This window comes from Paracoccidioides lutzii (genome assembly GCF_000150705.2).
Source record: "Paracoccidioides lutzii Pb01 unplaced genomic scaffold supercont2.19, whole genome shotgun sequence".
Classification (NCBI taxonomy): Eukaryota; Fungi; Ascomycota; class Eurotiomycetes; order Onygenales; family Ajellomycetaceae; genus Paracoccidioides; species Paracoccidioides lutzii.
This window is the reverse complement of record NW_015440965.1, coordinates 204,103-225,011: the sequence shown is the minus strand read 5'-3', so window position 1 is coordinate 225,011 and position 20,909 is coordinate 204,103. Positions and strand designations below refer to the sequence as shown.

The window sequence follows — 20,909 nt, the reverse complement described above, 5'->3', positions numbered from 1 at the left end:
TGTGGTATAATATCTAACACAACAACACGGCCTCCAGAGCCCAATTGTTCCCAAAGGAAACATTATCGGATGATTTTATCTAACTCGAGTCATGGAGAAACCTGGAGAGGGAATGATGGAGAACTCATTGGGGAAAATTAGGCGGGGTGTTCCTCAGTGGCCTGGTAAGCATTGTTCCGCTTAATATTGTTCTTTATCAAAACGGAAAAAGAGTGTGGAGACTGAAACAACCAGCAATGAACTGAAGGACGAATAGAAGTGAATAATGTCATCATCGAGGATTTAAAGTAGGTTTAGCTAAGGCATAGAGGACGTGGTAAGTTGAACATTGTATACGCAACCGTTTGCGGAGGATCACCAAACGGTCTCTTGGTGGGAAATCGCCGGAGGTTGTAATAACGACAACCCGAAACCAGATCAGAGACCAAAGAACGACTGGGGAAAAGCGTCTCCTCCCCAAAAACACACCAATGAAAAAGCCTCAGAGTAAGCTCTTTGACCAGAAAGAAAATAAGAGAATGAAACAAGTTGCTGAGCATATACTTTATGCGACTAAACCTGACGAAATAAAATATGGTTTGGCTGCAAGTCAATTCATTTCAACGTTAAGCTGTGGGCCCACGTTATGTCAAATGCTCCTGTATCCAAAGTCAAAGACATCCAATAATGCAGGCTCGATGCCCATGCCCTCGCTGATAACTTTCTCTTTGAAGCCAGCTGGCCTCCTCAAGCACGCTCTGAGTAGACCCTGATCTGAAATACGTCAACCGAATCTAAAAATTTAAGTTAAGCGTAAGCAACCCCAAAGATCGCGTGTAATGTTTGCTCCTACCTACGGATCAATATTGGTCTCGGTAACCGGGAACGGACTGAACTTGCATCAGATCGAAGGTCCCGTCAGGTCGTGGGCGTGAGATAAATGAGAATACCCTGGGAATGAAACGCGTGTAACAGCGACGAAAAGGTAAAAACAAAGAATGAAAGAAAGAAAAAAAGAATGAAAGAATGAAGAAAGAAAGAAAGAAAGAAAGAAAGAAACAGATGAATCCATCCTATCTGGCTTCATCGTGCCATCACACCAGAAAACTGCCGGGACAGGACTCCCTGCAAGAAAGCTATGTGTGTCCATATCATTTAGAATTAACACACGATATACTGGCCCTTGCTTATGACCTTAGGCTCAACCTTTGGCTGCTAGAATTGCATCCACGTACGCCCGCAGCTGCCCTTTGCAGGAAAATATGCACAATTGTCTGGTGTCATATATCACAGCTCCACGTCCGGCTGGACGCAGAAGAACCCCGGACATTGATCATGATAGTTACCCGATGCTTTTGCTTGGCGACATCTCAACAGAACCATGCCCAAAAGCAAGCAATGGCCCTGACCTCGCCACAAACCTCATCTCCAGGCTTCTGAGTTTGATAGCGAAATGACTTGCAGTAACGGGAAGCCAGGCGGGTTGCAATTGAAACCAATCCAGCGGCGGTCATCGCTCGATATCTTATCCACGGCGCTAAATCAACCTCAAATATTTCCACAAGACTCCACCGGTCCAAGATAACACTGCGGCGGGACCATGTCGATTCAATCTCCCGTGCCCATCAGACCGGGTATGGGATATTCCATAGGGACCCTGTTGTAATGTCCTGAGGTGATAGGGAGTTGTTAATGAAGCATGTCGTTGGAATTAACTTCGCTGGTTGACTCCACCTAACCCAAAGACGTCTTACTCTAAGCACGCTATACCACATGCAAATCAAGTCTCAATCAATAAACCAATCAGAAGTAAGACCTATCCTTGAAAAAAAGAAAAGGCCTCAATCTAAAAGAAGTGATGTGGAAATAAAACGTTCAGCTTACGATTGTTCTTTCGCTGAACAATATCAAACCCTAACCATATTCACCGAGCTTTCACCCCGGACTTCACAATCACTTCACCACGGTGAATAGAGACCTTCCTTCAACTTGGTAAACTGACCAGTCGACGACGAAAGGGAAAATCGGAAACGTCAAAATTTGCGGGGGAGGATGGGGTAGTTATGAGTGTTAGGGAGAAGACGTCATTAGCGAATGTCTACGAAAGCCATAGCTTCCGAATAGATGCCCCCACTACTGGCCTTATTGGAAAGAAGAGATAAGATAAATGTCGTGAATTCACTTTGCATCTCATGTCGTCATTCGTTAGAAGAAGCGGGGGATGTAACCAAAGTAAATCCTAGAGATAAAGGCCAAGATCGGTGCTCATCACCGCAGCGGCCACATGGCTGCCCTGATATATCGAATGATCAAGGAAACCGTTCTGCAACAGGTTACTTAGCCAAGTACCCAAGGTCACCAGTAGTGATCACACATCCACAAACATATCGTATACAAAGAAAAACCCATAAATACAGCATCATATCAAGAAGAAATGTATTAACAAAGCAAACATGTAAAATCACGAAAAATAAGAAGAAGACGGGGAACCGCTTTAGGTATATAGCGTCGCCGTAAGGCTGTTAAATCCAATCCCCTCCTTCGCAATATCTTCCTCGATCAAAAACATCAACGGCATCTCCACAAGGCTACCCTTCACCTTACTCAACTCTTCTTTGACCTGCTGCACACCTTCCGGGAAATCGTCGCGAATGACATGTCCGACCAAATACTGTGGAGTCTCCGCAATCCCTTCCTCTCCTTTCTTCTTTTTTGTCTTGTCATCGACGGGACTGCGGAAATAATATTCGTAGAACTCCTTGTAATCGTTCCAGTTGCGGACCGTGTCATCTGGGACGGCATGGAAGACCTTGCGGAAGACCTCAGTATTCTGCTTCGCGCGGGAATTCCACAAGCTCTGGAACGTATCTGACAGAGGGTCGGAGACGACTTGGTCCTCGGGTGAGTTCATGTCGTAGAGGTTGGGTACGCCGACTGGTTCATAGTTGGGAGTCGGTCGTTGATAATCTTGGACGGGAATCAAGCCCAGGTGCTTCCGGCATAATTGGCGACGAAGGGTGGTCGCAAATTTGCTCACAAGGAATGGTTTTCCATTCATATGGGATTCGATAGGGGTGGGATCCTGGATGATAACAGCAATTTCGGAATCGTTATCTCCCAACTGGGAGCGATCATTGAGATTGGCACTTCCGCAGATAACTGTCCGATCATCGGCAATCAAAACCTACATCCGAGCATTAGAGTCAACATCAGGAAAACGAAAAGTAATGCTCGGGCTAATGACAGGGACACAAACCTTTGAATGCACGTAGAGTTCCTCGCTGACAAAAGCGTCGATTTCAGAAACATCACCATGATGCTCCCAGGGTACCTTGCGAATATCCTCGCCACCAAGCATATAGCACTCACTTACGCTATTCCAACGCCCTGATCCATGCGACTGCGGCTGTGAGACTTGCTGGGCAGCTTGCTGATAGGGTTGATAGGCAGCAGTGGTATCGAACGCGCTGGTTTGGTTCGCAGTAACCTTATTGTCATACTGGTTCTGGGCAGCCTGGTAGTAAACACCACTTTTCTGCTCCACTTTTCTCATCTCCGCACTTGTATTGATCCTGTCATAGTTGCGCAGGTTGTAGAAACGGATATACTCCATCGGATTGTACCCTTCTCTGGCAATTAACTCCATAATACTGTGGCCACCACGGTTAATAGAAGTATACTGAAACTCCATAATCGCGCGAATACCAAGCGCGGGGTCGCTACGGAGCTCGCCCGCAAAACAGGGAATTGATGGGATTACGACAATCATTTTGTATTTCTGTCCCGCCCTTGCAGCACGAAGGATACGCTCGACAATTGCTGCTCCAATCTTGTTTTTGATGGGCTTCTGGGAATCACCTGTAGCTGTGATGAAAAATTGATTCTCGATGTAAATGAAATGTTCGCTGTCACGGATAATAGCAACATACGCATCCGCAATAGAGTGCTCCACCGGGATTCCATGGCTCCATTTGGCGGAACTACGCACAATTTGGCACGACATATTTCCTGGCCGATGCCCTTGCTTACCTGGTGCATGTGAAAAGTAGCGATCCTGATATTGATGCACCTGCCCCGCAAGCTGGCCGCGAAGGACATTACCGAAATTTCCTAGATCATGTTTCAAACCACGAAGCTCGGCTGTAAGGCCACGCTCCTGCTCTTGCTGTTGGTGCAAGCCTGGCTGAAAGCTTTGCTGGTACCCAGGATCGTTGTAGGATTCAGGCCCACGAGATTGCGAATGCTGACCAGCTTGAGACGGTGGCGGAGGGTAGTATGGCGCCGCAGGCTGGGGTTGTTGAGGCGCAGCACTCCATTGTGGCTGGTCCTGTGAGTAGACACTGCCATGTGGAGGTTGGGGGGACGGATGGTGATATTGCTGGCTATGAGTTGCAGGAGGGGGTTGATGACCCTGTGGCTGTTGTTGGTGTTGCCCCTGCGATTCTGTAATTTCCCCATAGAGCACCAGCTTTGAGTATCTCTTATCCTGGCGAACGCGGTATTTCTCGTCATAGATAAAGTTCCATCGCTCAACGAAATGCTTTCGCAGATCCTCAACGACCGGGCCGTGTAAACTGACAGAAATATCAGACCAGCCCATTCGGGAGTTGCTTTTGCGGTCAAGTTTGTTATTCTCCCAATTAACCACATCATTGAAGTCCAGAACACGGGCATTGTTATAATCCTGCCCAGGGAATACAGTCTCCCTGATGTCATTTGGATGGACATCAGAGAGGGCATGTTGATGGGTATCCCAACGCCCATAACATAGATCAAGACCGCCCATGAACGCAATTTTTCCGTCAACAAGGCAAAGTTTCTCGTGATGAGCCCAGTAAAGGACAACGTCACCACTCATCCCGTATAACCCTTTCAAGGCATCTCCAGAAAGTTTAGAAACCCCAGCTGCATCGAGAGTCAAATTCTTAAAAGAATCCAAAACAGAAGAATGGATAGTTTGCCTATCGGGAAGATGATCTGGATGGCGGAACACAGCGATATTTGGGTGAAGATTTTGCAGGGAATGTTTGGTGTGGGAAGAAGACACTGTGACAAGCAATCAATCATCTGTCGCCTTTAAATTCGACAGACATCCATAGCTATGGAGTTGGGGTACCGAGTTAGATACTTACTGGTCAACGCCTGGGTCACCTCCTTATACACAATCACATTGACGCGAACTCCCCGCTGAGCAGCAGCCTGAAGCATTCGATCGACGCGGTACTGCTCATTCTTCGCAGGAGGGCGTCTCAGATATAGTTCTGGGGACAACCACCCTGTACAGATAACAAATATCATTAATAAAAGATGTAGAGTTAATGTGTCATCACAAAAATCACCTACAATCCAAGATCCAAATAGACTCCCTAGCAGTCTCCAATGCCATGGAGACTGCCCACATATAATCACAGCCATCAACATACCACTTGGCATCGCAATGGTCCCTCGGAGGAGCAAAGCTACCAAATCGGTTATGCGCATTTGCAGGTGGTGGGCCATACTGGGCGTACGCCTGGGGGTCCAGACTAGAGCCAATCTTCTGAGCTACACCCGAGCCAATGTCCTGGATCTTGCCGAGCAAACCAGTTACCAAATCAGGTTTGGATGGTTTTGCTCCGTAGTAGGGAGGATTCTGCGGCTGTTGGCCAGGTGTCGCGTAAGGTTGCTGAGACTGCTGGAAAGCCTGTCCATAGCCATGGGAGCCGGATGGTCCCTGGAACTTTGTCAGCAGAACGTAAGCATCAACATCAACATCGTGAAAATGAAATCAACAACTTCGTATATCGCACTAATTCCACAGTACAGCTTCCGGAATACCCACCTGAGGCCCACTTTGTGTATCGAAATGCGATTGTTGATATGGCTGCTGGGAACCAGACCCACCGGAGTAAGTCTTATATTTATCACGGAACTTGCCCAGAGTATCGCTTAAGATACTCCTATCCCTTCCTCCGTCACCAGAACCTCTCTGGGACTCCTCCTGCCCCCCATAATGACCGTAGGCCAGAGGGTCTTCTTTTCCGGACATACCTAAGGGCAAGCTGCGGCTGACTTTAAATTGGTGCGGGGCAGCAGATCGAGAAAGAATGCACTCAAACTTGTTGAAGTTGATACTGTGTAGGTTCGACGGTACCAACAATAGAGATGAATGAACAGCCTATCGCATTGCTCAACTAAGTGTGCAAACAGGATATTCACAGTGATAAAGGAAGCAAGCAAACTGGGAGGAGTGCTGTTGTTAATATATATGGCTCCATGGTTCTCCATCTCGTACGATGCGAAGTTGGGGGGGTTGGTGGTGGCTTGCTCAGCCACTGCACGTGTGGCGTCAACTTCCACCCGCTCCGCGAGAAATTAATTAGTTAACTCCGTTAACTACTGACAGCAAGAGCCATATTCTACTCTCTGCGGGCTCATCTTCTTCAAATTTGATTACGCTGTCAAGATACGTTGATGATTCATGAAACGTAAAACTACACCAACTCGAAACACCTGCGAGGGAAACAAGCAATCCGGCAGCGTGCGGCACCCGCCTAATTGCGGATATTCAGCTTGACTGGGATTCGCATCGAATAACTAGTTTAAACATCAGTTTGGATTATCCTGATGCTAGGCATATACGTTCACCACCAGCAACACCACTGAAAGGTTCAGCCGTTTGGAAAGGATTCCACATATATTTCGTAGAGTGGTTGTCACTCATCCAGGTTGATACACGCAAATAAATCCTTTCATTAGGTCCAGGGCTATCCCAACCAATCGTGCATGGGGATTTTAATAGTTACGCAGTAAAGGGCGAGGGTGAGTGAGTGTGGTCCATGCGAAACCGAGAATATTAAGTTATCGAATGCTGTCAACACTGACCGAAGTAAAAACGGCTAGCCCCGAATTTGTATTGCAAAGCGTTTTCGGATACCAATTTAAGAAGGACATTTTTGATAAAAATATGGGTCTAAAAATGACTTCCGTATGCGCATATTTCAGAGCTCGACTGGAGAAGATATGAAGTTAATTATTATCACCATTTTAGGATTGGTCACCCATTGCTACAACCTAGAACAAACAAATTCTCCTTCATCCATTGTATCTTATGAGCGATATAGGTATATATATCATAATGTTTTCCGAAGGCTACCATGCTCGCTGAGATGTGTATAGCACGGTCAGCGTACACCCGCTGGAAGGCTCTATTCGCTCTGCCATACTACGCCCAGTCGGTATGACAGCAAGCGGTCGGGGATGCAATCCGAAGGCGGTTGACTCTCATTCCAACATTGCTTGCTGCACCGAATCGTTTGAATCACGGCGGGGGAGTACTAAACTCTACCCACCATACCCCTGTTTGGATGCTGCAGTGAGCTTGATTCTTGCGCATAATTGCTTGGCAAACTGATGTCCAAACCCCGCACCCAATCCTCTCCAAACCCCCTTTTCACCGGGAAGATACTCCCCAATTCAATTGCAAGCATCCCGACACCACAAATAGTCGCTCCGAGACACCAACTGCACAATGTATAAATTTCTTGGAAAATTCCCTTCTCTCAGACTGCACTTAACAAGAAACCAGCAAAAGCTCCGAAAATCCTGAAACTCCCAATCAATGTATCACCCTAACCGCAAAAAGGGCTCCAACAGCGGCAGTAATAACCAATTCCCCTTTCCCTTTCTCTCTCTACCACCCGAGATCCGCAATCAAATCTACTACACTCTTTTCAACTGCGACCTGGCTATTCACCTCTTCCACTTAAAAGACAAACTCTACCTCGTCCGCTGCAGCCAATCCACCCCGCATGTCGACCATGCCTGCTGCCGGCACTCCACTCTAGTTGACCGCAGGCTGCAAGAACTAAGCTATACATATGCTCAGGCATTACAGAACGGCAACACGAACAAGCCCATTGCAGGCACGCCTCAGTTTTTCCTCACTCGTCTGCCCACCGCCATCCTATACACCAACAAGCAGCTCTACAACGAGGCATCCGCAATGCTGTACGGCGAAATGTCCTTCGAAGCCGCAGAGCTAACAACCTGGCTCCTATTCGCGCACATGGTATCAGCACGACATCTAGCACTCGTCAAACGGCTGCGGAGTACCTGGGTGGGTCTTCCGTCCCTGACAATGGCGCCTGTGCGTCCTGGTGGAGTTGGTTATGCAGAGTATGAGCAGTATACGTTATGGGATGAGCCGTATGAGGAGTTTTGGGAGCTTGTTAAGGGGAAGATGGAGGGTTTGGTGGAATTGGGTTTTTGTATGAACTATGAAGGCCAGTATTTGGATCGGTCAACGGGGGCGAAATGGTTGAAGCCATTGTTGGAGGTTAGGAGATTGAATAAGTTGGAGGTGTGGGTTAGGGATCGGATTGGGGGAGAAGATGGGAAGGGCGGGGAGGATGTGGTTGCGGCGAAGAGGGAGGGAGATGTTTTGATGCAGTATTTAAGGGGCGTAATGTGTCAGGGGAGGGAGGAAGGGTGGCAGTGACAAAGGTTGAGGGTGTGGAATTGCGATTCTCAATGAATTCTTGTCGATGCTGTGCTGATGAGATATGACCAGATAGTGTAACTGGTCGTATGATTAGGGTTGACACAGGGACGGGCCAAAAGCAGCCGGATGAATTTTTTTTTTTTTTTTTTTTTTTTTTTTTTAACCTATCGTTTTATCAGTCCTGACAACCCCGCGTACCTAGTGTTCGTGTCATCCTCCGCAAGGCTATCTTGCCTATCTGGCGCTAGGTGAAAGATACTCACAAGAGCTATCTACATTATCCCCATCCTACGCAGCTTTGCAGTGCCGCGCCATAAGTTTGCATCTGTCCACAGATAGTGTTACGCACCATACCAACCAACTTCAGGTCCATTGCACATACATCCTCTACCGCCCCTTACGGGGCATGCAAACTTACGGCGAGGCACTGTATTAAATGGCTGGATTGTGCCAATCTACGGAATTGAGATTGTGGTCTCCGTCTCGCCGCTGCTACTGATATCAAAGCAGTTTTCCGAATCTCAACATTTGCATCTACCTCATATTCATTATTGAGGTAAAGTCAGAATCTCACAGATAATAATTTCTTCCGCATAGTGAAGGTTCGCGTAGGCGTCATGGGCATCGCTGAAGCTTATACCAGGATCTAGTTTGCAAAAACCAGATTCCAGCAGGACAATCACCTCAGGCTGCTGCGATTGAAAGTACTCCAAATGAAATGTGTTCGGCCCGTTCGGTCTGAGCTTATGTCGATTTTTGGAAACCTCTCTGACGGCCAATGAAATTACACTTGCTGCTTGCAGATCTTTCTGGTTACGTTCAAAGATGATGAATAGCCATCGCCAGCCCCAAGTAAGAAATCACTCCGGAGGTTACATCCTAGTTACCCATTTCTTGATTGAAGAATATTGATATTCTCATAGTTCGCTGAGCACTCATCCAAACACGGGGTCGTCAAATGCCTCTCAATATCTCTCTCTTCTTAGTTAGATTGTAGATTGAGTAAATAGGGTGGAGATAACACATACTGCAGAGGAATCCAAGCTAATGAATCTTGACTGCTTCGACAATCCAATCCAGCGCCCGTGGCTGGAGAAGTGGATAAGAGAAGAGCCGGTCACAAAAATGCATGTTTGCAATGTCAAAGTGACTTGTTTAACTAATTAGTGCTGCTCAGGCACGTCCATTGAAGGGCTAATTAGTCCATCCATGCATCCGGGAATCAGCAAACAGAAGAATGAACAGGCCGTGGTCCGCTGCCGATGACTATTCCATAACTATTCAATCCAGCTTTATTTCTATCGAATCCCGAGCCCACTCTTGCAGGCTGGAGGAGCAGTTCCTCTGAAAAGAAAATGCATGTACAGGTCTAGATATGCAGCTGAAGTCGATTGGATACCCTCCGGAAACATAGAGCGCGGTAATATCGACTGCTGTGAGTGAAAGAGGCGGTATTCAGCCGATTTCGTCGAAAAGGTCGTGTTTTCTTCCCAAGATTCTCACCCATGGAGGCGATACTTCTCTAGAATATCCCCGCGAGACAGGTAAAGAACGTGTTATCACATCGATTTCGAACATTTATATTTTCAGATTTGGTGGGCATTGACCCGTTAACAAAGAACACACCTGTCCACCATAGGGTTGTGTTATTATTATTGGATTAGACCTGTTATCCTCATATCTCAGTTCTGCCAAACATACGGTGGCCGCTGCAAGCCTCTCCCGATTCCCGAATCCGGATTTTGGAGTTCCGCCATGCCCAACTTGCCGGATCCGATGTTGTCTTCGTTAAATGGCCGATTGGTGAACGGTTTCGAGGAATAACTATATAATCCCCATAACCAAATCAGATTATACACCAGGTGGCAAGTGGAACTTCCATCTTCTCCACAGAATCGTCGAGTTTAGATATCCACCATCATATATTTTTCAAACAAGAGGAGTGTCTTTTTCAATAAGAAGATGGTGTAATTGCCAGTGGGTGAAACAAGTTATGAGATCTGGTTTTCCTGCTCGATTGATATTACCAAAGTCGGGCATATTATTAACGATTCGGGCAGCCATTGTATATATATATAGAGATGCATCACTTGACATGCTCTGAACCAAACTCTGTGAGCTGAGGGGGATATATCTCCGTTGCTATTTGCAGAAGTTTCCGAAGGCTCTAACTTCTCATCGAATAGTCAACAAAAATATAGAGCTACAAGCAAACACCCTGACCCTATATCTGTACAGAACCTTACCTATAGGTCTACGCTTACAGACCATTGCCGTTTTCTCCCACTCATCCAAGTGCAGAAACGACCGGAAATTTAATGTCAACGGTTGTCCTCGATGGGGGATTCCAAGCTGAAAGTCGATGTCTTCGCTAGACGAAGTGAGAAATCATCATAGCCCTAACCCCCTTTCCAATTGAAAAAAAAAAAACCCTTCATCCACTTAAAACTTTCTTTCATGGAAGGATATACATATTCAAGTGCCTGGGATCAGCGACAACGCAAGCACAGTGTAACTGCTAGATATCACAATTTGAACGGCTCATTCAAACTACGGCTCTTTGACGTCAACTCGAGAGAATTTCTTCAAGGAGTAACTGAAACGCTCAAAACAATGAGTTAATTGTGTTCCGCCCGTGCAAAGAGTTGTGGAGGAGGGAGTCTTCCTGATAACGGCATCTACGGGATCCTCCAGAATCCGTCCAGTCCCAACTGGCAAGCTAGTTAACTCAAACAGGTCCAGCTACTCCGTTAGTGTGCTGCGGCTGGGATCCCCCGACGCGTTGGGTGACAAAAGACCTGCATCTCTCCGCTGTGGATTAACCCCCTGCATGCACTGTCAAATGAGCGAGTATAAAAGACTTGGCGAAATCCTTGATTTCTCTACGGCGAGATATAAAAGTGTCCTTTGATCTCTGCTTATTTGTTAGACATACAAAGGCTCCGTGCCATGTATTTTGAAGAATATTTATATATCCATCCCGAAACTATTTGGATTCCATCCAACCTTTTCCGATCAACCAACTTTAAACGTGCTTGCCACACGTAATAACCCTCTATCCAATCCCGATCCAGAAATGGCCCAAAATTCCTTTCAGCCCCTTTCCCAGCCGCAAAAAGTGCGAGCCCTTTCCCAGTTTGCAGTTTCCATCAAATCCTCTGTCAAAGCTGCAATCCGCGATAATTTTACCATCAGCACATGGCTATTGTTCGGCGGAATACTCCAGGGTATCGCCATAGTGCTGTGTGGATATGTTTCTCTCATACCAGGCGCAATAATCCTTGCCTACCGCACGTGTGACCATGTTCTCATGGCTATGGGCTTGAAGAAGAACCGCTATATCTCAGGGGTATACCTGACAAAGTTCGGCGCCCAAATGCCGCGTGATGATGGATCCTTCGATGCGACACCTGCGGATGGGTCCGTTGTCGTATTCATCATAGGAGCCAAATCCCACCACCCATTCGGAATTTTCGATGGCGTATACAAGAAAGTAGTCGACTATTTTAAATCTATGGCAGCAGTGCTGGAATCTTCTGAAGAAAATGGCCTTCTAGGCATGTCACTCTGGATAGGCGGAATGGAACACACTGCCAATGAGACCATGAGCGTCATGTACTTCCGGGATCTTGAATCGCTGCACAGATTTTCACACGGACCTGAGCACATGAGTGCAGTAAGGTGGTGGTCGAAGGTGGTTGCGGACAATCCCCAAGTCGGCATCTATCACGAGACATATATCGTCCCTAAAGGGAATTGGGAGAATATCTATGTCAACTGCAAGCCGACGGGAATGAGTGCGACTTCTTTTCCGGTCCGTCCAAAAGAAGCGAACGGAGAAACTCGATGGATCAGTCCGGTTATCGACTCGAGGAAGGGACAGCTCCGAGTTGCTTCAGGGAGGCTAAAGAATCATGTGCAAGGTTATGATACTGAGGAGACTGACACCATCTGGGACGAAACCTACGCAGACAGTTATGGGATACGTACTACTTGAGGCATTGATGTCTTGTGCTCTTAGACTGGGTTTAAGAAGTTGGACGCGAACTAGCTGTTTTGCTTGTTTCCTAAGGATTTTCAGGATGTTACCCGCTCTTGAAACGGTATGTTTGCCCACTCCAAAGACAGAAAAAGAATACAGTACGTCAAACCACGATGGTGTTATGTATTCGTCGGACGCAGACGCTCAACACGCTTCGTTGGGAGGTTGATTTTGCAGAAGACCCATCTCCCGAGTCTTTAATCAAAAATGAACCAAATTAAAAAAAAAGGGGCCATTTTAAAAGCAGTAAATGACATCATATGTTTTTCGCACCAAGTGAGCAAAAACGCTTTAGCTAACTATTATACTACATGGGTGAGATGAGATGAGATGAGAGATAATTTATTTATGTTTATAAATGCAATTTCATTGTATTTCTTGTGAGAAGAGTCTTGAGATGCGAATCAAAATATTGGCCCTGTTTCTTGTTCCCCCTCACTAAATTACTTACTTACCCCTCACCTTCTTCTGATGTACCCCGCGGGCACCATTAAATATGTTGGAGAAATACATGTTGTTATTAGTTTAACCGTTCAACCAATTGTTACAGAATTCTTAGTAATAGAATCATATATGCCCCGCAGACCCCGGTTTTTGGAGAAGCAAGGAGAAGTGCTTATTGAAAGGAAAATCGTCACTATTCGTGCCTCTTTTTGACAATCCACAACAACCTCACAACACCATTCCCATAAAGTCCCTAACGTAGCCCACGAGACACGATGTCAAACATCAACCTCGCAACACTTGACGTAAGGCATCGTCACAAATAGACCATCTCTCTTCCGTAGAACAAAGTGGCAAATAAATTGACATATTTAACTTGACTTCTAGATCTCCGAGCATCCTAATCTCCCTTCATCTTCCGCGGTCCTCTTCGAAGCCAAAGCCAAAAAGAAGCTCTCCTTCGAAGCCATCGCCTCCGCCATTGGCCGGAATGAAGTAGCCACCGCAGCCATCTTCTACGGACAAGCAAAGGCTTCCGCGGAGGACATTGTCAAGCTGTCTGAGGTTCTTGGCATCGACCGTTTCTATCTAGAGTCACTTCTGAGCGGGTTCCCGGACCGGGGCAAATCCGTGACATTCCCGCCCAAGGACCCGCTAATCTATCGCCTGTTTGAGATTGTGCAGAATTACGGGTATGCCTACAAGGCGGTGATGAATGAGAAGTTTGGAGATGGAATTATGAGTGCTATTTCATTCTCGACGACGGTGGAGAAGGAGACAGATCTTGATGGGAATAATTGGGCGGTTGTTACATGGAGAGGGAAGTGGTATGTGAATTGTATTCTTTACTTCATGGGACTTTGCTGTCATTTTCATTTTCATTTCATTTTATTTTATTGTTCCTTTCTTCACCAATCCTCATGAATCAGAAGAGTCAGAAAGGGTTTGATGAATATTTTGAACTGACAATGCTGAACTAGGCTTCCTTATTCGCGGTTCTGAACCAAAAAAAAAAAAAAAAAAAAAAGCTGTGCTTAGAAATGAACATCAGCAGAAGCATCAGTGAGATTACAATGTGCTGACTGCTCTGTGTGCTGACTGCTATTGCTGAGATTCATGTTTTTGCACATCACTGAGATATAGTTGTCAGAGTCTCTGTTGTTTACATCGTTACTATGTAGCTACTGGAAGATAACAACTAATCACAAACAATACTGCTATAATTTCTTCATTTCAGCTAGCAAGCATCAAAAGCAGTGGAACCCAACATCTAGATCTTTCCAACTCCTATTGTATTATCTTCTCTCTTCATCTCCGGGGATTATACTTCTGAGATCTCAAACTCTCCACCTCTCCTCGTTTCCCCCGCGTGATCTATCTCAAGGTGGCTCCTCCTGCTGAGCCTCTACTCTCTTCATATTAAATTTTCTTTTCCCCAATACTTCTCTGTGTAGTACTATCTTACCTCTTTATCGTACCTTGCTTCCAAGCTGAACACACACACACACACACACACACACACACACACCATTATCAACAAGTAAGCCATCGACGACTCCCGGCGCTATGGCGTCCGAAACAAGGGAACCCAAGTTCAAATGCCCCTTCAACATGTGCAACCGTTCCTTCGACACTCAGAAGCAGGTTCGGAAGCATAAAATGGAGTCTTCTGACCATGAATACTGTGCTCGTTGTAACCTGGACTTCGAAGATGAGAAAGAAACTGCTAGCACATAAACTTGAGAGCAACAGACACATTGTGTGTCCTGTTTGTGGAGAGGAGTTTAAAAGCGATGGAGGTAAAAACACCCATTTTGCTCAGGTAGGGAATGTTCTATTTTTGTTGTCAAAACAACCTCGCGCTCATTTCTTCCCCTTTCATTACTACGTGTCACTCCCTTGCACAATTTGCGAAGAGGAAAACAGCTCCTGACACGTATATCTCTACAGTTTCACCCAGCCAATCAGGAGATGGTCTGCACTTTTTGCTCTGGCAAATTCAACCGTGCTCAAGCATACATGGGTCACATAGAAAATGACCAGTGTACGGGTTTCTCTGCGATACGATACAAAGAGCAACGTGCCAAAAAGGAGGCCATCAGAACCATAATGTCTCGGATCCTGGAGCCCGCGGAACGGGGTCTCATGATTCAGGCTACATCCAACGCGTCTAGCGTGGACGGCGGGGTTCAGGTTTCTCTTTCGGATTCGCAAGAGATGACGACTTCCACTGAGATTTCAAGCAGAAAATCAATTGATACACCGGGTAGTGAATGCGGAACTGAGGCTGTCACGATGCAACTTCGCGGTATGAGCCTCTGGCCTGCACCCGGGGAGAAGCACGATGTGGAAATGGACCCCGAGGAGCGGAGCCTGATGACCTTTTCTGACATGGAGCATAACCGCGATAAGGAACGACCTGGGAGGAAGTATCATCACGAGAACAACACCGGCAATTTGCCTATAGCCCCAGAGCCTGAGACTTCCATTCTGGGCAGCATCAATGGGTCAGCTTCAGAAGTGTCTGTAAAGAGCTGGGCAACCTGGCAGAGCCGATCAGTCACATCCAATGCGTCTGGCGGAAGAGAGATCGGCGAGAAACGCAAACAGGAGCCGTGGGATGCCAATAAGTTTTTCAGCCAGGCTATTGGGAAGTGGATGTGCATCTGCGACAAACTGTTTGATACTGAGAAAGACTTCAACAGCCATATTAAGTCTGGTATCCATCTGGCTGGCACTTTTCGGTAAGATATCTTCCTCTCCCTTCTTCCAATCACTTTGCACCGCCCTATTTCTTAGCTTCGACCACTGTCCATATCTGCTTAGGTCAATACATAAACCCCTTTGCAAAAAAAAAAAAAAAACAGAGCTTCTCGAAATCAAGAAATCAGTGTCTAACATGATTTCCCCATCTAGCTGCCCCAATTGCCTGCGCATGTTCAAGAGCGTCACGGCACTAACCGCCCACTGTGAATCGGCCTCTGTGCGCTGCAAGATAAACAAGGATAAAAATTACGCTGCCATCATGGACGAGATCTCCGCAGGACTGATCGGGGCAGATGGAGAAAACGAAGATGGCTCCGTCAGGTATAGAGCCATCTCAGCAGAGGAAGCTGGAATTGATTTGAAGAAAGTCGATTGATAGAGGGATGATTCAGGCCTAAAGGCAGGTATGCATGTCAAGAATATGGATCTGAAAACGGTTTACATCCGACTTTTTCAGCAAATGTTGCTCGTCAATCAGCAGCGAAATATATGTCCATAATTGGAGTGTGATAGGAAATGATGCGGAAGAGAAGATGAACTTTAGGGGAGAAGTTAAAATAGTTACGGATGGTTGAAGGGTGGTGAAGAGAGAACGGAGATTAACTAGTTAACTACATGTGGAACCAAGGCTAAGGGACAGAATGGATTGAAATTGAAATAAAAATTGAAATTGATAGTTCTTGGATGATTCTTTGATATTCTCAATCATCAGGAGACAAGGAAAGTAGCAATATTTTACGTCTGCAAGTGGAACGAACGATGAATGCCGTGTGTAAGAAGCGCTGATGCCTCGCATTCCGTGGAAACAGGCGTTGCAACCATGTTGCCGCCCGTGGAAATAAGAAGAAGCTCATACCCGGAAATGTTCAAGGGACCGACCCAATTATTCTCTGTCAACGTTTTCTCACCAATATTCTCTCAAATTCATGAAACTTATTCAAAAGCTATTTGTCCATTCAGACTACATTCATACGGGTTGCAACTATTAGGACCAAAAGACGATCGATCCGAATGAGCGAACAAGGCTTTCGCAACCTCTGAAGATAAAATATCATAGTTATTGGCCGAACTCCGTACAATAAGGGCCATCCTGACAATGCCGACTGACTCTTCCTCCCCATCGCAACCGCCAACACCAAGCATATCCACAACGTCCACTCCCCCGCGCAACCGAGCAGCGGAGTATGAGAAATTCAAAAACTTCGCCGCCTATACCTTCCTCATCGCCTCGCCCGTCTGCATTGCCCTCCCGCCCCGCAAACTCGATTTCTACACCTTCAGCCTTGGCGCGGCCTTCGTCGTCTCCGCAAATCACATTTCCTCCGTTCGCACAGGGAGGGGTATATTAGGACATATACAGTCGCGTATAGTCGACCACGGTCGGCCCAGTGTGTTGCGCGAGCTGCCTACGCCGCAAGCTGAGGCCGTGCAGGCGCAGCTGCGGGCTGCGAGGGGAGGCACAGCAGGAGACGCGAATGGGAAAAGTTTGTGGTGGAGGAGCTGGAGAAGGTGGAAGGGGAAGACCGGGGGGGGGGAGCGGGAAAATGGAATATGGTGAAGGAAAATTTGGGGGGGCGGGGGAGAAGGAGGGGGTGGGAAGGAACGGAGGCTTTAAAGAGGAAGCATCGGCCGTTGGAATGAGGGGAAGGGGGGATTGGGGATTTGAACCTAAAGAGCATATCTGGGAAGGTGTGGAAATTGGGGGAAGAAAGACGACAAGCGAGCGGATGGGTGAGGAACAGGGAGAAGGGGGTACGAAGAGAAAGGGGAATGAGCGGAAAATAAGGCTGTCTAGCCGGTGGTTGGATGGGATTGTCTGCCTGCATGAGGCTGTCTGCTCTGTCGGCCTCCCGGATATCGAATACCAGCACCCGTACAGAGACACGGATGGGTATATGTGACCGAGAAATACCATTTAACATCTCTACCACCAGTTGAATCCCATTGTTGGTGAATCTTTGCGGATGGAGATTCTCCTGGCTGTCTTCTCACACCTTCAGACTGTTATTAGAGCACCTAATCTTAGGTTTATTACCAATACCTTCCGCTATTGCCATTTGATGATGAACTCCACTATGGATGCATATATGGATTTGATAGAGCTGTGGTCTAGTAGAGATGAAGGCACCTCAACGGTGCAAGCTACCCAGCATCAACTAATGGGTGGCAGAATGATTATCTAGCCTTAGATAACTTCTAGTTGTACAATATTTACAATATAGTTTCGGAATATATAAGTACATAGCATTGGAAGTCTACTCCTCTGGTTTAATGCTCCAACGTGGATATTTATGCAAGAAAAGAGTTGTGGGGAAAATCTTGTTCATTTATTTCCCCTTTCCAAACACCTTTAACCAACAGTGACATTCCCATACAAAAATATTGGCGATACAGGCCCATCTGAAAAAGGTTCTGAAAAGTTCCAATTCAAAGCACCGTTGTTCCGATTTGCCAACAGTAGACAAATTCCCAGAGACCACTGAAAAACGCCCATTAACCTCCTCCCAACCATTACAACTCCAATCCAAATCCATAGAAAAATCTCACTTTAACATGCAGTCTTTGTCTTTGAACAAAAAACAAGTTTAAACATGCTTTGCGAAAAAATTCTTTGAGAAAACTTTGCAAAACTTGCGAAACGGGGGGGGGGGGGGGGGTTTGAAAAAAAATTGAAGGTTTTTCGAGTTGCCCCGAGTATATCCAGCTCCTGCCAGAATCCAGATATCCTCTTGAATGAAAACAGATCATTGTACAAGAACTTGTGCAGAAACAGAAGCATTGGCGCAGTGCAAACGTGCGAGTGAGTGAGAAAGAAAGAAAAAAGAAGAAAAAAAAATATAGAAGAAGGAAAACATTTAAAAAGGGTTGAAGTTCACACCCAATTCTGCTTAGCGGGCATTGGCGGCATTCATCTTCATGTCCTTTTCTTCCTCCTGCAGAAGTTTAACATAACTCATGCGCTTGGTGGGAGTTTTCTCCGCATTTTCGTACCACATGCCAGTAAAGGCGTCCGGATCCTCTTGACGTCTTTCATTGGTAAAGCATTTGAGCGATGCAGTGAGATTGCTTTTGTACTTCTTAGGAGGCGGGCCGTCGATGCTAGATGAGGAGGCCAGGTGTGACTGCCTCCGCTGGAATTCTCTTCTTCGTCGAAAAGTGTTCCATGGAGGAGTGTCTGGTGATGTAGATGGAGGGGTGAATAGCTGTCTTGCTCCTGGTTGTAGGCCAGCCTTTGGTGGAGGAGTATATGGTGTTTTCTTTGCTGGAGTGGACGGTTCTTCTGCGATGGGACTCAGATGATTTGGATTATGCATTTCTTGCGTTGACATTTCTATGCGATCCACAACCCCGGAATCATTCATCGGACTGTCCTGTACTAGGGGGTTGACGTCCACACGATTAACAGATTGTGTTTTATCGCACAGAGTGATGACTTGTGGATGTTCATCGCGTTGCTGCACAACTTCCGGAATTCCCTCTTTGGTCGTCTGCTCGAAGAATAAAAGATTGGGAGCATTTTCCAGGTCTATCGGTTCGGGATGTGCATGCTGGACTTGCTCAATTTGCTCCATAGCATCCTCCATTGGGTCGATGACTTGATTGCCGAATAGGAGATCAAAGTCATTGTCCAGGTCAACTGTATTAAATTGCGCTTGATGCCGTTCCTCAAGCTGCTGTACAAGATCTTCGATTGGCTCGTCAACCGGAAATTCGGGTATGGGGTCAGAGATAATCTCCAGATCAAGCGGATCAAATTGACGTTGGTTTTTGTTGTTCAACGCGCTGCATAACTTCCTGGATTGGCTCGTGGACTGGAGTGTTGGGGATGAGATCGGGGACATCTTCCAGGTCAGGTGGTTCAGCGTGTACATGATGAGTGACGGGTGGAACCAATGGCAGGCTCCCAATGGACGAATTCGTATTGGCCCCATTGTCGTCGACGTCTATACATATGGGAGTGTCTGCCGTATCTCCGTACTCGGGCATAGGATGATCCGCAAAATTGGCTGTGGTGAGCAGCAATATTAGTCTCAATGTAGAGTGCTTTCACCAGGGTAGCTCAAATGCTGGATGAAAACACGTACTCTCCATGAAGTCCGCATAGTCGCCCGCCGCCATTACGGCCCCTTGAAGGGAAAAGACGTAAAGGGTTGATTCGTCAGTCAATCCCCCTGACTGGAGGCCAAGCGTGCGATCATGTGGCCGAGGCATCCCGTCGAGAGTCGAGCTTCGAAAGCAGCTGAATGTACTGGGGGAGGCGCACTTCCTGCTGTCCTTTTCGTGGTCGTGCGCCCCTTACCGGGACTCGGAAGGTTTCTGATGCCTGAAAGATCCAAGCGAACCAACGGTAGTGATGAGTAATACCGTGGAGGGTGATTGGGACGACTCAAGTAAGTACACTGAGGGGAACACCTAAGCCGATGCCGTATGCCTTTTGTTGATTGCTGCAGGAGCTCTGCAGAATAGAGTTGGCCCCTGGAAATCACCGTTCAGACAAAATAAAATACTGCCAAGAAATGTCGATGCGGCAGGAACAATAGCCGAAAACAACCAAAACGGGAAGGGGTGTCCGTAGCCAATATTAATGGGCAGAAAAGAAAACCTATTTGTCAGGAGGGCGGTCTGTCGTTGGGGAGGGGGGAGGGGGGCAAATCCCCCTGAGAATTTTGCCAAGCGAAGTGTATCAGTAATCAACAGGCAGAGCGACGGGGGAGCCAGAAAGGGCGGAGAGCACAGACTGACGTAATCTACGCTGGGGAAGCAAGCGAAGGACTGGGGGATGTTGTAAAGAAGATGGAGGAAGGAGAGGCCTGAGGCTCGGGAGACGGGTCCTTTTATACAGGCGAGCCCGGGAAGCGAAAGCCAAATATTGCTGGGCTGCTGGGGCTGGGGGGAAGCACATCGCCCACGGGTAAAGAGACAGTTTGGCGACAAAGTATATTATGATGCCATAGCCATTGGGGGCATTCTAAAGGGGAAGGCGCGATCGGTATCGCATATGCTTTCCGGGGCGATGGCGGCAAGAGAGAAACAGCGGGGGACATTTGAGGGTGCAGGCCCGTTTAGGAAGGAACCCAAGATCCAAGCTGCAAGAAGGTGAGTAAGAGGGTGCTGGAGGCAGAGTTTAATCCTGTAGTAAGCAGAGAACACCGTTAGGCAGGGAGGCAACATAGCAAGCAGGGGCGGTAGGTGGCA

The 20,909-nt window shown here is 46.9% G+C and overlaps 8 protein-coding genes across 8 annotated transcripts; 5 read left to right on the top strand and 3 right to left on the bottom strand.

Annotated features, from left to right (window-relative positions):
• Positions 1-2,473: 2,473 nt before the first annotated feature.
• On the bottom strand, positions 2,474-6,007 carry PAAG_06610 (phospholipase D Active site motif protein; the record flags this gene model as incomplete). Its single annotated transcript, XM_015845939.1, has 5 exons — positions 2,474-3,163; positions 3,236-5,025; positions 5,112-5,255; positions 5,323-5,692; positions 5,801-6,007. 5 exons carry the CDS (start codon positions 6,005-6,007, stop codon positions 2,474-2,476), a joined length of 3,201 nt encoding a protein of 1,066 aa, XP_015700165.1.
• Positions 6,008-7,579: 1,572 nt separating this feature from the next.
• Positions 7,580-8,458, top strand: PAAG_06609 (hypothetical protein; the record flags this gene model as incomplete). Its single annotated transcript, XM_002791393.2, has 1 exon — positions 7,580-8,458. One exon carries the CDS (start codon positions 7,580-7,582, stop codon positions 8,456-8,458), a length of 879 nt encoding a protein of 292 aa, XP_002791439.2.
• Positions 8,459-9,009: 551 nt separating this feature from the next.
• On the bottom strand, positions 9,010-10,525 carry PAAG_06608 (hypothetical protein; the record flags this gene model as incomplete). Its single annotated transcript, XM_015845938.1, has 2 exons — positions 9,010-9,270; positions 10,397-10,525. 2 exons carry the CDS (start codon positions 10,523-10,525, stop codon positions 9,010-9,012), a joined length of 390 nt encoding a protein of 129 aa, XP_015700164.1.
• Positions 10,526-11,537: 1,012 nt separating this feature from the next.
• PAAG_06607 (hypothetical protein) lies at positions 11,538-12,458 on the top strand (the record flags this gene model as incomplete). The annotated part of the gene is made up of 1 exon (XM_002791391.1): positions 11,538-12,458. One exon carries the CDS (start codon positions 11,538-11,540, stop codon positions 12,456-12,458), a length of 921 nt encoding a protein of 306 aa, XP_002791437.1.
• Positions 12,459-13,222: 764 nt separating this feature from the next.
• On the top strand, positions 13,223-13,949 carry PAAG_06606 (cyanate hydratase; the record flags this gene model as incomplete). Its single annotated transcript, XM_002791390.2, has 3 exons — positions 13,223-13,252; positions 13,335-13,774; positions 13,928-13,949. 3 exons carry the CDS (start codon positions 13,223-13,225, stop codon positions 13,947-13,949), a joined length of 492 nt encoding a protein of 163 aa, XP_002791436.1.
• Positions 13,950-14,622: 673 nt separating this feature from the next.
• On the top strand, positions 14,623-16,089 carry PAAG_06605 (hypothetical protein; the record flags this gene model as incomplete). The annotated part of the gene is made up of 3 exons (XM_015845937.1): positions 14,623-14,769; positions 14,898-15,691; positions 15,864-16,089. The coding sequence occupies 3 exons, from the start codon at positions 14,623-14,625 to the stop codon at positions 16,087-16,089; spliced, it is 1,167 nt and encodes a 388-aa protein (XP_015700163.1).
• A 720-nt stretch (positions 16,090-16,809) lies between these two features.
• Positions 16,810-17,896, top strand: PAAG_06604 (hypothetical protein; the record flags this gene model as incomplete). Its single annotated transcript, XM_015845936.1, has 3 exons — positions 16,810-17,197; positions 17,274-17,604; positions 17,725-17,896. 3 exons carry the CDS (start codon positions 16,810-16,812, stop codon positions 17,894-17,896), a joined length of 891 nt encoding a protein of 296 aa, XP_015700162.1.
• A 705-nt stretch (positions 17,897-18,601) lies between these two features.
• PAAG_06603 (hypothetical protein) lies at positions 18,602-19,925 on the bottom strand (the record flags this gene model as incomplete). The annotated part of the gene is made up of 3 exons (XM_015845935.1): positions 18,602-19,525; positions 19,584-19,720; positions 19,799-19,925. The coding sequence occupies 3 exons, from the start codon at positions 19,923-19,925 to the stop codon at positions 18,602-18,604; spliced, it is 1,188 nt and encodes a 395-aa protein (XP_015700161.1).
• Positions 19,926-20,909: the final 984 nt, after the last annotated feature.